The sequence below is a fragment of the Palaemon carinicauda genome, chromosome 15 (assembly GCF_036898095.1).
Source record: "Palaemon carinicauda isolate YSFRI2023 chromosome 15, ASM3689809v2, whole genome shotgun sequence".
NCBI lineage: Eukaryota > Metazoa > Arthropoda > Malacostraca > Decapoda > Palaemonidae > Palaemon > Palaemon carinicauda.
Genome location: NC_090739.1, coordinates 922,820 through 939,694, shown reverse-complemented (window position 1 = coordinate 939,694; position 16,875 = coordinate 922,820). Strand labels below are relative to the sequence as shown.

Here is a 16,875-nt window from a genome sequence, read left to right as displayed (position 1 = left end):
TAGAAAAAGTTATTTTTTTCCCAGTTCAGGCTAATAAGAAAAGATAAAAAATCTACAATCAGAATGCAAATGCTATTCAAAATTATCGTACATTCTACAATTCTTAAACAGCTTTAAATAATTTGAGAGAAAATTCTACAATTAGAATGCAATTAAGAATATGCAATCTGAATTTGCTAAACAGCTTTAGGACGAGAGTTTTATAATGAAAAATCACACACATTTACCTGAACTATCCTCCAAAAAACAATTTGACAGACATTAATACACAACTGAATAGTTTGAGACAATGTATGAGAAAATGTTATACAAACTGCTCTTACTTAGTAAACAGCAGACTAATGTACACAAGTATAAATACAAAAATGCCTTCACCCAAATACTGTAACTCAAATTTACCAAATAGACATCCAAAATTTTGATTTATTATAAATCTTTGCAGGTGTAAATAAGATTTTCTACTGCACATAAAATAAAACCAATCACATTCCTGAAAACCAAAAAATAAAGTGGTATTCTGAAGAAAAAAAATTCCGACACTTGAAAGACTCAAGATAGAATAGACATTCTTCATGTAAAGACTCGAGATGGAACAGACATTCTTCATGAAGTACACCATTTCTTTATTTCAAGTAGTGTATTCCCAAAAGCTAATAACTGCGGCCTTGGGTGTAGTCTGAGGGGAATGTCAGCTTGTAGGACCCCTGGCCACTCCAGAGAGGAAGTGTCCCAGCAATTGGTATGATGTTCCATGAAAGGGACAGGCTCACATTTCGGTGTCCCCTGAGGAGTAGACAAAAGAGAAATTATTACAATTGTTCTGCATATTAGAAACCCATATATGTTATTACTTTATTCATTCCTTAATACCTTATTAATGCAATCGGAGAGAGAGGTAAATTTCAAATTAAAATATTGTTATAGATTTGATGAGGTTGCAACATTGTGCCTCTCCTAACAGTTTCCTTGATTAACAGTTGAAGGACATGTGAGGAAAAAATAAATGTTTTACATCTATAACACATGAAGGTTGTTAAAGTTTAAATAGGAAAAAATTTTAGGCAATAATTGAAAATTACTCAAGCATGACAAAGGACATTTTAAGCTAAAGATGACAAATTCATAGATAATTTATATTTTTCCTAACTATACAAACCTTAGCTATTTACATGGGGTAATTACTTTGGCATAGCTGAATGAAAATAAGAATTTTAACAAGGGTTTACTACCCCACCGCTAGTTAGCGGGCGGGTAGGGAGGGGTAGCTTGCTACCCCTCCCCCCTCACACACACAGTGCGTGCTTCACTTTGCTTAGAGGTAGGACTTCTCCCGGGGGACAGGGCTGGCGCGCAAATATGTGTAAATAGCTAAGGTTTCTATAGTTAGGAAAAATATAAATTATCTACGAATTTGTCATTTATTCCGTAACTGAAATACAAACCACGCTATTTACATGGGGTGACTTAACCCTTAGGAAGGGTGGTAAGTCCCTGCCATACTGGCTTTGGCTTGCCCGGGGAATCCATATTTGAGTGTCTACGTACTCAGACAATAGGGAGTCCCTGCTCCTCGCTAGCAGCTGTGAAACTGCTGCGGCCTACGTAAGGCGTGTGCGAAGGCGAAAAGTGACTCGTCCTAGGAAGTTGACCTGGAGTTCCTCAGATGGAAATCTAGGCTAGGACTCAACCAATACCACCTCGTCAGGGTATGGGGTCATGACAGTATTACACTTTATACTATGAACACAAGGAAGCATGGTTTACCTGCAGTGGTTTGAGGTCAGCTGTGCAGAGAACCCAGGATGCTGCTTTCTCCAAGGGAGGAGAGGATGAAGAAAAGAATAAGGGCCAGACATACCTTTTCATTCATGCAGACTAAAACTGGGTAACAATGCCCTCAACCTTCTGCTACTTGTCCATTAAAGAGCCTGAGGTTTAGACCAGCTGTTGTGCAGCCACCACAGGGCCGATAGAAAACGTATCGAGCCTCCTGTGGGTCATGTCTTGCAGGTAGTGGGCTGTGAAGGTGGTCTGACGCTTCCACACCCCAGCTTGCAGGACCTGCATCACTGAATAATTCTTCTTGAAGGCCAGGGACGTAGATATGCCCCTGACATCATGCGCTCTAGGGCGACGTGGCGGAGAAGGGTCAGGATTCAAGGCCAGGTGTATTACCTTGCGGATCCAGGCTGAGATGGTATTCCTGGTGACCCTTCTCTTCGTTTTCCCAGTGCTCACGAACAAGGCCTGAACCTGGGGACGAACTGCAGCTGTTCTCTTAAGATACAACCTCAAACTCCTTACTGGGCAAAGTAGGAGATGGTCTGGGTCATCTGTTATAGAACGGAGACTCAAGACCTGGAAAGAGTCGAACCAAGGGTCCGGCACTCCTGGGTTCTGAGTCTTGGCAACAAACTCAGGGACGAACCTGAACGTTAACTCCCCCCATCCTCTTGAATGGGCGATGTCGTATGAAAGACCAAGTAGTTCGCCGACTCGCTTGGCCGAGGCCAAAGCTAGCAGAAACACCGTCTACCAAGTAAGGTGGCGATCTGAAGCCTGGCGTAGTGGTTCGTAAAGAGACCTGAGAACTCGAACCACGTTCCAAGGAGGGGGTCTCATTTCCGACTGAGAGCAGGTAAGTTCATAGCTTCGTATGAGAAGAGAAAGTTACAGCGAGGAAGAAATGTCCATTCCTTTGAGCCTGAAGGCAAGACTTAAGGCTAAGTGATAGCCTTTCACTGCCGAGACTGAAAGGCGCATTTCCTCCCGCAAATACACGAGGAACTCCGCTATTGCTGGAATAGTGGCATCGAGTGGAGAGATACCCCTTCCACGACACCAACCACAGAAAACTCGCCACTTCGCCTGGTAAACCCCTGCGGATGACCTGCGCAGGTGTCCAGACATCCTGTTCGCAACTTGTTGCGAAAATCCTCTCTTTGAGGAGATGCTGGATAGTCTTCAGGCGTGAAGTCGAAGCGAAGCTACGGCTTTGTGGAAGATGTTGGCATGTGGTTGTTTGAGTAGCTTGTGACGTGGAGGGAGTTCCCTTGGAGGCTCCGTAAGAAGTTGCAGAAGGTCCAGGAACCATTCTGCGTGATGCCATAGCGGAGCTATGAGGGTCATTGACAGGTTGACCGATATTATGGTCTTGTTGAGTACTCTACTCATCAGACAGAACGGGGGAAAGGCGTACACATCGATGTTGTCCCACCGTTGTTGGAAGGCATCTTGCCAGAGAGCCTTGGGATCTGGGACTGGGGAGCAGAACAGCGGGAGCTTGTAGTTCAGTGCTGTAGCGAACAGGTCCACAGTCAGGGAACCCCACAAAGTTAGGACTTTGTTGGCTACTTGAGGATCCAAAGAACACTCGGTACTCACTATCTGTGTCGCTCTGCTCAGACTGCCGGCGAGCACATTCCTTTAGCCCGGAATGAAGCGAGCTGCTAGTGTGATCGAGTGAACTTCGGACCATCTCAGTGTCTCTACTGCAAGATGGGATAGCTGTTCTGAAAAGGTACCTCCCTGCTTGTTGATATAAGCCACCACTGTGGTGTTGTTGCTCATCACTACCACAGAGTGGCCCGCCAGGACTTGGTGGAACTTCTGAAGTGCCAGGAACACGGCCTTCATTTCTAGCAGGTTTATGAGAAGGTACTTTTCTGATTCTGACCACAGGCCTGAGGTCCTGTGGTTCAGAACGTGGGCCCCCCACCCTTTCTTTGATGCGTCCAAAAACAACATCAAGTCCGGGGGAAGGACGAGAAGATCCACTCCCTTTGGTAGGTTCTCGTCTGCCACCCACCACTGGAGATCCGTCTGTTCCGGTTGTTCCATAGGGATCAGGGTGTCCGCGATTGAGTCGCCACTGGAGAGATCTCATTCTGAGGCGACTGTTGGGAACCAGACGGGCCAGGGAGGAGAGATGGCAGAGGAGACGTAACCACGTTTGGGCTGGAAGTTCTTCTCGTGTGAGGAAAGGTCTCGCGACCTTCCTCAGCCTTGCTATCCTGTCGTCTGATGGGAAGGCTTTGTGGAGATTGGTGTCTATGACCATGCCTAGGTATACCAGTCTCTGAGAGGGATGCAGAGAGGACTTCTCGAAGTTTACCATGATCCCTAGATCTTGGCAAAGTTCAAGAAGCTTGTCCCGGTGGCGAAGAAGGGTTGCCTTCGAGTCTGCTAGGATCAGCCAGTCGTCCAGATAACGGAGAACACGGATGCCGATCCTGTGAGCTCATGATGAAATCAGGTGAACACTTGAGGTGCTGTGGAGAGACCGAAGCACAGCACCTTGAACTGGTAGATCTTGTTGTCTAGGCAAAATCTTAAGTACTTCCTTGAAGATGGGTGGACTGGGATCTGGAAGTACGCGTCCTTCAGGTCCAGTGTGCACATGAAGCCTTGTGGTCTCACTGCAAGCCTGACCGTGTCTGCCGTCTCCATACTGAACAGAGTCTGTTTGACAAACCCGTTCAGTGTCGAGAGGTCGATGACTGGTCTCCAGCCTCCAGACGCCTTCCTCACAAGAAAGAGTCGACTGTAGAAGCCTGGGGACCCGTCCACAACCTCTTGGAGAGCGTCCTTCTTCAACATGGTCTGGATTTCTGCCAGGAGGGCCTGTCCCTTTACCGATCCCATGGTAAGGGAGCTCAATGACACTGGATTCGCTGTCAGGGGAGGTAGACATGAGATGAATGGGGACGCGATAACCCTGACCGATTACGGAAATCGTCCAGGTATCTGCCCAGAGTTGCTGCCACCTTGTCGTGCTACTTTGTAGGCATCCCCCCACTGGTGGACATGCAGGGGGACTGCCAATCCTAGCGTTTACGGCCTCGGCCGTTCCCTCTAGGATTTTTACCTCCTCCCCTGGAAGACTTCTTGCCCCTTCTGCCCTTGGCAGAAAAGGGCTTAAACACCTGCTTCGCTGCCGTTGTCGTTGTCTTCCTAGTGTCCTTAGCTGGACGGGGTTGCTGAGCTGCTGGATGTTTGTAAGGCCTCGATGTCAGGGCCTTGTGGATGAGGGAATCCTGATTGGACTTCCTCCACGTCCTTTGACTCAAACAAGCTCTTACCGAGAACGGAAGAGTGTCTGAGCCTGCTAACATCAGAAATGGGGACCTTCTGGTGGAACCTCTCAGCCACTGCGTCCCGACGCTTGAGAATCGTGCTGGCCCACAAGCTCGAGACTTGACGGGCCAGAAACTCAATGGTTCGCGTGCCTGAGAGTAAGAATGTTTCCAGTGCCTTCCTGGTACTTTCTTTGGACAGGTCCTCAGAATGTACCAGGATGCCCAGAGATCCCAGCCAGATGTCCAGCCACGAAGTTGCCTGCATGGCACACTTCGCAACTTTCTCCTGGCTTAGGATCTCAGTTACGGAATAGGACACTTGCCGGTTGGAGTGTCTCTCAAGAGGGACTCCCCCAGTGAGTTCTTCCACCGAATGGTGTACTGGAAGACTCAAACAAGTCTCCTCTAGGATTTCAAAATACCTCCTCTGATGTACTCGAGGAGGGAGGAGCTTGTTACCGGCACTGGATCTATTGGAGGAGGCAAGCTCAGAGAGCTGGCCCTCGACCTTGTCTCTGGCACTCTTCATCCCCTGAGACCAGGGCAAAGCTGCACTGGCCCTAGAGGGTTTCTGGGTGCCGTAGATTCGGTCCAGGACCGTATCTTTCCCTTCACGAGGAGGAATCTCTGGGTCTGGAATCCCATTGAGGTTCTTCATGAGGGTCAGGACTTGCCAGAACGCATGTTCTGACTCCTGGTGCTCTCCTCCTGACGGACTGGCAGCGAAGTCTCCCGTCCCCAGAGGCTCTTCCTGGGGAGACTCGCGGACGTTCTCTAAAGGTCTATCTGGTTCCTGTCGGGTCCTTGCGGAAGACTTGTGAACAGTCTTCGAGTCCTTCAGCTCCCTCCTAGGAGGGGTGCAGGACTCCAGCAATGAAGGATGTATGGCCTTCGCCACCTCTATACGAGGAGACTTCTCAGGAAGCGGTGGAGTTTCCCCCATTGGTGCGATGGGGGAACGGACCGGATCTTCCGGCTCTCTTGAGGATGGGTAATACTCATCCGCAGAGGAGGGAGAGAAAGTCTGAGGTGGGGTAGGAGCCTTACGTAAGGACTTGCGAGGAGACAGGATAGTCCTTGGAGAAGTTACCACGTCTGGGACTCCTCTCTTCCTCTTCAGTGGGGAGGAAGTTGCCACTGATTTGTGACTCTAGTCAGAAAGCACAGGCTTCATTGCCTGCATAAGCGCTCTGAAATTGTCGCCAAACCAGGGCTGCTGGCTGACAGTCGCCCTGTCAGATACTCCCTCTGGAGGGAAGGGGGATCGTTCGATCCCTTGGAGAGTCGACACATGAGGGTTCGCCTGTTGAGAATGTGCAATGAAGGAAGAAGAAGGGTCCTTAGACCTGTCCGGAAACTTCCCCTCCTCCAGCGAGCGCACTGTTCTGCGGTTGCGGGGAGGGGAGAGTGATGATGACCTGTCCGCCTGTACCCCTGGTGATGTAATTCGGGCGTGAAAAGCCCTGTTCTGGATCGCGCGTAAATGAATCATGCGCAGCAGAATATTCGCGCTCGCGCACACGTACTTTAGTGTGGGCGTGCGAGGTTGAGGGGGCGCGGGTGCACGTAGGAGATGGTGAGGGCGTGTGGCGCGCAGGAGCTATCTTATGAGGCGGGGAAGAAGGCTGGATGCGAGGGCGCGCAGCGGGCTGATGGGCTACTGATGAGCGCGAGTGCGCAGTAGCATGCTGGCGCGTGTCTGTCACGACCGGGCGTGGGCATGATTGCGCAGCCTAGTGATAGCGCGAGGGCGAGTTCGCGTGTTGGCGCGCAGACGAGAGGTGCGCAGGTTGTGCAGTTGCCTTAGGCGATCGTGAAATAGCCGGGCGAGCAGCATGCGCAGGGGCCTGATCGCCGGGTGCGCAGGGGATCGTGGGCGCACAGGTGTGCGTTGTTGCGATGGGCGCGCAGCAGGAACTGACCGTGTAGGTGTGCGCTGTTGGGTTGGGCGCGCATCGCGTGCAACTGGAACATTAGCGCGCTACTGGAACATTCTGCGCATTTTTTATATTGCGCGCAGTTAGCAGAGAGTCCAGGAGAACCTGTGAGCGCAAGTGCGCTATCTTTGGAACCTCCTGGACTGCGCGCTGTGATGTAGAAGCGCGCTGGTGCGATGGCGAGCGCGTTTGCGCTATAACAGGAACAGCGCAAGGTTGGCGCGCATCACTCTTAGTATTACAGTATAAGAGTGTTGGGGTCCAGAGACGCCTGTGAGCTAACTTAGGTGCCTCTTGGACCGCGCGTTTATCAGGAACTGCCGGGCGCGTGTGCGCAGGTGGGCGCAGGAGCACTATTTCAGAAACTGCTGATGGGCGCGGGCGCGCCGAAGGTTGTGGGCGCGCAGGGGAACCCTGGTGCGTAACTGGAACATTTGCGCGCAGGTGAGCGCCGTGGCGCTAAATCAGGATCAGCGGCAACAGCAGAAGGGCACGCAGGTATAACCTGGCGCGCAAGGGTTTGATGCGCAGTTTTGCGCTCATTACCCTTTTGCCCCGAAGGGACTGGTGCCTGCGCAATGACAGGTTTAGATGGCACGTAGCGCGCATCATCCTTGAAAGGAGATGGCAGGACAGCATGTCTGGAGGGTGACTGGATACAAAGTCCCGAAGGACGACCATCCTCCGATGGGGATCGCGAACGATCCCTGGAGAGGTCTAAGGTGGTAGCTGGCAGGAACGGTGATCGGCGAGTTGTCTCCTCCGCAGAGGACTGCGAGGATGACGAGCCGAAGAGGCGCCTCCTAACTTCCTTGTGAGGAGAAGGAAGGCCTCTACGGTGAAGGGGAGGACGAGCCTTCCGCCTTATACGCCCACGAGGGGCCGTTGGATCAGAACTCTGACCTTCGTAGGGCCTCCGCAAAGGAGTCTCTGTTAGTGAACTCCCCCAGGTGGGAGAATCACCGGCAGAAGAGACCGTAGGACTTAGTTCCTCCCTCGAAGGATGTTTGGAGGGGGAACCTAAGTCTTCAGCTACCTCAGCAACAACAGGCACAGGAGTTTGAGCAGAAACACTTGATGCCTCCGTTACAACAACGTCAACGACCGACAGAGGATCTATCCCTGCTGTCGTCGGCGACTGTTTAACAGCTGCACCCAGTTTGATCATGTCAAACAGGGCTTCCCTGGAGGGCGAACCCTGAAGCCCCAAGGAAGCCCAAAGCTGTAATAAATCATTGTTATTAACAGACAAATCAATATTTAAAACCTCCTCCGGGGGAGGAGGGGCAGCTGCTTCGCTATGGGAGGCAACTACCTCTCCCGCACCCCGGGATCGGTCAACAGCAATACGGTCTACGCTACCACTCGCCGGCCTCTCGGAAGAGACCGCTCGAGTGGGAGCTACGGTGGAGGAAAGGGCTACGGAAGAAGTAGTTTTGGAATTTTCTCTCTTCAAAGAAGCCTCTGAAGGAGAAATATCCCTTTTAGCCTTCTTCTTGCGTCGCCGGGCAAACCTCTCCCACTGGGAGGTAGACCACTCCCTACACTCAATACATACGTTAGACCTATCACACCGTTGGCCCCTACACTGAGGGCATAAGGAGTGAGGATCGGTGTCCAAGGCCGACATAAAGGTACCACAAGGGCGGCCGGCTTGTCCAGGGCATGTACACATGATGAAAGAATAGAGGCCAACTTCAAACAAACACTGAAAGAAAAAGCAAAACAAATTATGGCAGTCAAAAACGGAGGAGAGCACAGACAGGTCTGTCGTCACTCCGAGCCAAAAGCAAAGTGAAGCACGCACTGTGTGTGAGGGGGGGAGGGGTAGCAAGCTACCCCTCCCTACCCCCCTGCTAACTAGCGGTGGGGTAGTAAACCCTCGTTAAAATTCTTATGGCTCGTCATTCAGCTACACCGAAGTAATTACCCCATGTAAATAGCGTGGTTTGTATTTCAGTTACGGAACAACTGAATTTTTCAGAAGACCATAGAATTTATGTACTGTATCCTGGAATTTTCTATTTAAAAAAGCACACTCTCTTAATAAAAATTTGCCTTTTTTCAAACTATAGAAACTTTATTCACTTTTTTTTTTTTTTATAGAAAAGGATGATTATGGGCCCCATCCACAAGACGAGCTTTGTTAAATAAAGTTCTGTATAGTTTTTATTTTCATTTCTGCATGATTGCTGAAGTAACGAGAGCTGAGCTCGCTGGTAGTTAAGATTTGGGAGCAATCGTTGCTGGAGGTACAAAGTTACGTTTTTCACTAATGTCAATGATGTACCATTTCTGTATATTCTACTTTTAAAGTTTAAATATGTCCAACTTTTACTAGTCTTGTGAGGTAACTTTTAAAGTTGATAGTTGTATAAACAACAACCCCTCAGCCTTTGGAATTTGAGGACCGATGTTTATAGAGATCGAGATATAGGAAATCTCTAAAATAACTCAGGACCTTAATAATGTTTTTGAAGGAGGGGTGAAGCAAATAATATAGCACTTAGCAGTCAACATAAATCTATGAAGTGGATGGAGCCTTAAATTTTGAATCAAAGTTTCAAAATGGCAGACTGAGTGGAGAGTTGCCTAAAAGTCCTGTCAACTGAGAGACCTCCCTTTCATTACCACAAAGGGATTTAAACGAGTGTCTAATGGGGGAATTTCCTAGGAAGGGTAAGTTTGTAGACATGAAAAATACAAATTGTTTACTGAAAAAGTGGTTTTGACAAAGGAAAACCCTATTTTTGGGGAGGTGCTGTGTCATCTCCAAGTACAATACTGTGAAAGGTTAGAACAGGGAATCCAATATGATATAAATACAAAAGAAATATTGATTCCCTGCTCTAGGGCCAGTGTATCAACGAGCAAAGCATGAACTCGGTGTGTATAAGGGAGATCCTCCAGTTCAGGCCCATTAAAAACCGGCACAGTACCTCAGTTGTTGAAATTCATGATACGAAGACTTTTTCACCTCGCACAGTATTACCAAAAAGCACTCGTGATACGAGGCAAAATATAATTTTGAAATTAGCACACCGCAAAGTAGTAAACACACCATCATCGTTCTGCTCTCCCATTGGTTATCTTTTTACCTTGATGCTAGTTACCAAACCGTTTTCTTCAACTTGCGCATATTTTTAACCAAAGCTAATTAATTGTTCAGTAAGACAATTAATATTCATGGGTGATATGTCAATAAATAACCTTTTTTTTAACACATTTTTAAGCTGATTTATCGTAATACAAGCAAGATTCATTGATGTTAATACATACTTGTACTTTGTAGAATGAATAAACTTTAATTGTTCAGTAAACAGTTTTTTAACTGTTATTTATTTACCGAAATTAAAGAAAAATGTTATTTTTATTAATAAAATAAATTTTTGAATATACTTACCCGATAATCATGTAGCTGTCAACTCCGTTGCCCGACAGAATTCTATGGAGGGATACGCCAGCTATCACAATACTAGAAGGGGGTGTATTTACCAGCGCCACCTGTGGCCAGGTACTCAAGTACTTCTTGTTGACACCTCCTCAATTATTCCTCGGTCCACTGGTTCTCTATGGGGAGGAAGGGAGGGTCGATTAAATCATGATTATCGGGTAAGTATATTCAAAAATTTATTTTATTAATAAAAATAACATTTTTCAATATTAAACTTACCCGATAATCATGTAGCTGATTCACACCCAGGGGGGTGGGTGAAAAACCAGTGTACAAGACTAAAGGATAGCTAAGTATCCCGTATTTCATATAATCAGTTATCCACAATAACAATGAAATAATAAGTACCTGGTAAGGAAGTCGACTTGAACCGTTACTCTGCCTTTAATAAGATCGTCTTCCTTACTGAGCGCAGCGTTCCTCTTGGGAGGCTGAATCAACTCAAAGGTGCTAAAGTATACAGGGCTGCAACCCATACTAAAGGACCTCATCACATCCTTTAACCTTGGCGCTTCTCAAGAAAGAATTGACCACCCGCCAAATCAACAAGGATGTGGAAGGCTTCTTAGCCGACCGTACAACCCATAAAAAGTATTCAAGAGAAAGGTTAAAAAGTTATGGGATTATGGGAATGTAGTGGCTGAGCCCTCGCCTACTACTGCATTCGTTGCTACGAATGGACCCAGGGTGTAGCAGTACTCGTAAAGAGACTGGACATCTTTGAGATAGAATGATGCGAACACTGACTTGCTTCTCCAATAGGTTGCATCCATAACACTCTGCAGAGAACGGTTCTGTTTGAAGGCCACTGAAGTAGCCACAGCTCTCACTTCATGTGTCCTTACCTTCAGCAAAGCAAGGTCTTCTTCCTTCAGATGAGAATTTGCTTCTCTAATCAGAAGCCTGATGTAGTAAGAAACTGAGTTCTTAGACATTGGTAGAGAAGGCTTCTTGATAGCACACCATAAGGCTTCTGATTGTCCTCGTAATGGTTTTGACCTTCTAAGATAGTACTTAAGAGCTCTAACTGGGCAAAGTACTCTCTCCAGTTCGTTCCCCACCATGTTGGACAGGCTTGGGATCTCGAACGACTTAGGCCAAGGACGGGAAGGAAGCTCGTTTTTAGCCAAAAAACCGAGCTGCAAGGAACATGTAGCCGTTTCAGATGTGAAACCTATGTTCCTGCTGAAGGCGTGGATCTCACTTACTCTTTTACCTGTTGCTAAGCACACGAGGAAAAGAGTTTTTAATGTGAGGTCCTTAAAAGAGGTTGATTGGAGCGGTTCAAATCCTGATGACATTAGGAACCTTAGGACCACGTCTAGATTCCAGCCTGGAGTGGACAACCGACGTTCCTTTGAGGTCTCAAAAGACCTAAGGAGGTCCTGTAGATCTTTGTTGGAGGAAAGATCCAAGCCTCTGTGGCGGAAAACCGCTGCCAACATACTTCTGTAACCCTTGATCGTAGGAGCTGATAGGGATCTTACGTTCCTTAGATGTAACAGGAAGTCAGCAATCTGGGTTACAGTGGTACTGGTTGAGGAAACTGCATTGGCCTTGCACCAGCTTCGGAAGACTTCCCATTAAGACTGATAGACTCTGAGAGTGGATGTCGTCCTTGCTCTGGCAATCGCTCTGGCTGCCTCCTTCGAAAAGCCTCTAGCTCTTGAGAGTCTTTCGATAGTCTGAAGGCAGTCAGACGAAGAGCGTGGAGGTTTGGGTGTACCTTCTTTACGTGAGGTTGACGCAGAAGGTCCACTCTAGGAGGAAGAGTCCTGGGAACGTCGACCAGCCATTGCAGTACCTCGGTGAACCATTCTCTCGCGGGCCAGAGGGGAGCAACCAACGTCAGCCGTGTCCCTTTGTGAGAGGCGAACTTCTGAAGTACCCTGTTGACAATCTTGAACGGCGGGAATGCATACAGGTCGAGATGGGACCAATCCAGCAGAAAGGCATCCACGCGAACTGCTGCTGGGTCTGGAATCGGAGAACAATACAAGAGGAGCCTCTTGGTCATCGAGGTAGCGAATAGATCTATGGTTGGCTGACCCCACAGGGCCCAAAGTCTGCTGCAAACATTCTTGTGAAGGGTCCACTCTGTGGGGAAGACCTGACCCTTCCGGCTGAGGCGATCTGCCATGACATTCATATCGCCCTGAATGAGCCTCGTTACCAGCGTGAGCTTTCGATCTTTTGACCAAATGAGGAGGTCCCTTGCGATCTCGAACAACTTCCTCGAATGAGTCCCTCCCTGCTTGGAGATGTAAGCCAAGGCTGTGGTGTAGTCGGAGTTCACCTCCACCACCTTGTTAAGCTGGAGGGACTTGAAGTTTATCAAGGCCAGATGAACTGCCAACAACTCCTTGCAATAGATGTGAAGTGTCCTTTGCTCCTGATTCCATGTTCCCGAGCATTCCTGTCCGTCCAGTGTCGCACCCCAGCCCGTGTCCGATGCGTCCGAGAAGAGACGGTGGTCGGGGGTCTGAACAGCCAATGGTAGACCTTCCTTGAGAAGAATGCTGTTCTTCCACCACGTTAGAGTAGACCTCATCTCTTCGGAAACAGGAACTGAGCCCTTCTCTAGCGTCATGTCCTTTATCCAGTGAGCAGCTAGATGATACTGAAGGGGGCGGAGGTGGAGTCTCCCTAACTCGATGAACAGGGCCAGCGATGAAAGTGTCCCTGTTAGACTCATCCACTGCCTGACTAAGCATCGGTTCCTTCTCAGCATGCTCTGGATGCATTCTAGGGCTTGGAAGATCCTTGGGGCCGACGGACAAGTCCGAAAAGCTCGACTCTGAAGATCCATACCCAAGGAGACAATGGTCTGGGATGGAACGAGCTGAGACTCCTCAAAATTGACCAGGAGGCCCAGTTCCTTGGTCAGATCCATAGTCCATTGAAAATCTCCAGACAGCGACGACTTGTGGGAGCTCTTAAAAGCCAGTCGTCTGACGGAGCCGGACACAAGATCATGATACTGCTGCACAGTCTGTAAACTGTCAATCATGGGCAAGCGAGGAAGTACAGTGACAACCCGAATCTGTCTAGACTGTCTGGGTCGTACAGACAACTCCTTAACGGGTTGCTGAGGTTGCCGCACTGCGTCACAACAAGTCCCTTCTGTTGGTTGTTGAACGTCTTCCCCGTGACACATTGACTCCGTAAACAAAAAATCCTCTAACAAGGACTAAGCTTGGACTGCATGTCATGCAACACAGCTCAAGGTCTATGGGAGCAGGTGTGGTAACAGACGGGATTAGCGGCTGAAGTGGAACCATTACCTTCCCTGTAAGCATGTTATGCTTAAATAAAAGTCCATAAGAGGTTATGCAGCTAAAGGCTCCCTCCAAATGACAGAGTCCTCAAGGGAATATCAGAAGGAGGGAGAAAAGAACTTTCTCATCTACAGGGACCTTATCCTAGAAAAGCTAAGTTCTCTGAGTGAGGGTTCACTGGTGCAAAAGCAGCAGACTAGAAGGCAACGTTATGAAACTGCTTGACAGTCTAGTGAGTTGGCAACAACCCAAGATGTGTTGAGAAGCATGCGGTAAGGTATGCAGAGCATGATGTATGCAGAGTATGCTGTATGCAGAGCATGCTGTATGTAGAGCATGTTGTATGCAGAGCATGCTGAATGCAGAGCATGCTGTATGCAGAGCATGTTGTATGCAGAGCATGCTGAATGCAGAGCATGCTGTATGCTGAGCATGTAGTAAGCAGAGCCTGCTGTAAGCAGAGCCTGCTGTAAGGAAAGCAGAGCGTGTGCATGGCGTTTAACATTTCTCAGAAATTCCATGACCAGTGCTAGAGTGCTTTATGCATGCTTGCATGGGGTTTAAACCATGGTATGAAAATGAGGTAAGGTATGCTGAACAGCAGAGTCAGAACGAGCTGGAACAACAATAGTTGTGGTTTCCTCTTCAAGACTCCGATGAGGGAACACCTGAGGCTCAGTCTGCAAAGGCTGAATAAAAGACAAGCAGAAGGAAGGCGCATGGGTGGAGGAGGCTGACTCCTAGCATGAGTGGTTGAACCCAAGGTTGCGCTTGCTGAGCGGTTGGCGGAAGCGGAGTAGCAAGTTCCAGTTCCTGTGGTGTGAGCGGAGCGCGATGAGGAAGAGGCTGTGCAGAACAAGGTAAATGTCTCGCAAGCTGAGGCTCCTGAGGCGCAAGGCTAAGGTGTTGTGGTGCTTGCCTTGTGGAGGGTTGAGCTCGCTGCAGCGAGAGCTGAGGAGACTGACTCATGGACGGGAGAGGTTGTTGTACCTCAACCGAGTGTTGCATCACTGGTGGAGCAGCAAGTGGAGGCGGAGGAAGAGAGGTATAATCCTCCTGATCCCAATGTAAAGGTTGCCTTAAGGAAGGCGGAGGCTGAACACCACAGGGAACAGCAAACTCAGCACGTGGCTCAACATCGTACGCCTGGCAGGTGGAACTGCTGGCAGGTGGTACTGCGATCAGGCGGAGCGAGTGTAGGTGGAGGGAGTGTAGGCGGAGGCGGAGGAGCAACACTCTCAGCCCGACACTCACGCATAAAGTCCGAAAGCTGTGCTTGCATGGACTGTAGTAGAGTCCACAACATCGTACGCCTGGCAGATGGTACTGTGATCAGGCGGAGCGAGTGTAGGTGGAGGGAGTGTAGGTGGAGGCGGAGGAGCAACACTCTCAGCCCGACACTCACGCATCAAGTCCGAAAGCTGTGCTTGCATGGACTGTAGAAGAGTTCACAACATCGTACGCCTGGCAGGTGGTACTGTGATCAGGCGGAGCGATCATAGGCGGGGGGGGGGAGTGTAGGCGGAGGCGGAGGCGCAACACTCTCAGCCCGACACTCACCCATCAAGACCGAAAGTTGTGACTGTATGGACTGCAGTAGAGTTAACTTGGGGTCGGCAGACACTAAGTTCTGCTGAGGTAAAGCCTTAACAGCAGAGATCTGTTGTGGCAGAACCTTACTCCTCTTAGGCGGAGTGTAATCAACTGATGACTGAGGAGAGTCAGAGCTAACCCAATGACTGCATTCGGGTTGTGAACTTTAACTTCGTACGTCTGGCATAGGTCTGGACTTAACGTTTAAGAGGTCTTGAGACCTGAGACCAGCGTTACTCTGCCTTTATTTTCTCCCCTAATCTCTTCTGCAGACGAGCAAAATAAGGGCTCAATCGTCTGCGGGTGGGAGTGACGGTCTCGGTAAGACACGCCCACAACCACCGAGAATACTTCTGTGCGCCGATCAAGGCCTGCTGAACCCTTATGCCCTTCGACATTGCTTCTCCCCTGGGCTTGGGAGCTTGCAAGAGGTCCCGGACTGGGAGGACGACTGGCGCGCACAAAAGTACCCTCACGCACTAATCACTCATCACTTTGATTTCTGTTTGCACTTATTTCACTGAACTCGAAACTTTAAGTGGTTTGTACCTGAAATACGCAATTCTATCCTTTCTCAAAGTTAGTAATTGCGAAAACAGAATTACAATGTAACAGAAAAATCTAATGAAAGATAATTCAGTGGTTGGAAAGAGACTAAACACTAGATCACTCTAGAAACGTTTAGTTTCTTCCCCTAAAGAGACTAGGGAGAAGAGCAAAAACGATAACGACGTTACTCGTACGCCTGGCAGGCTTGACTGAAACGTTTATCCTCTTTCTCCCTCCGTCTCTATCTCTCTCTCTCTCTCTCTCTCTCTCTCTCTTGACTTAGAACCTGAGAGAAGAGCCCAATCATATATATCGTTAAAACATATTATTGTTAAAGGAAAAAACTGAAAAGTTCCTTTATTAGGATCAAAACCATTAAGTTAAGAAAGAATGAACAAAACGCTAGACACGGTTACTCTTACTGCAACGTGAAACCGTGAACATTCTTTCTCTATCGTAACGATAGAGTGCAAGTTGAACGTTCTGAACGTCAACAACTGCAGAGACAAAACAAAACGTTAGTTCAACTTTGAAAACAGTACGAGACTGTCAAAGAAAATCTTTCAAACTCTGTGGCGGAAATAGCATAATATGTTAACAGGTAAAACCGAAATGACGGGCTCAAAGTTTATTAACTTCGGTAAAAGACCGCCTACTATTAGGAAGGTCGAATATAAACAAATATAAAAATTAATTTTAATGAGTTTATAATAAAAGGAAGTTAATCGAAGAGGCCTATAAGAGGCGGAGAGATATAAAATAAATCTATAACTTTTGTTAAGCAAAATTAAGAAAGAGAGTCTATACTCTCTTAGACACCAACACTTCCGTCTAAGGGAAGGGTCGGCCATTGAAAGGTGAACGAGAGTTCATACTCTCGTCACCATAATTAATCAAATTAATTCCAAAAGCTAACTAAGCTAATATAGAAGTTTCCAGTAAAGCGACAGCCGAAATCAAAGAGAAATACTTCACCAAAGTCGTGA

General features: G+C 48.2%; 1 protein-coding gene across 1 annotated transcript in view; it reads right to left on the bottom strand.

Moving 5' to 3' along the window:
* Spase22-23 (Signal peptidase complex subunit Spase22-23) overlaps nt 1-16,875 on the bottom strand; it is a 51,363-nt gene continuing 34,488 nt past the window's right edge. Inside the window, exon 4 of the mRNA XM_068388026.1 lies at nt 1-783. Coding sequence (XP_068244127.1) covers nt 651-783 — 133 coding nt within the window. The 3' untranslated portion in view covers nt 1-650. The remainder of the gene's footprint in view (nt 784-16,875) is intronic.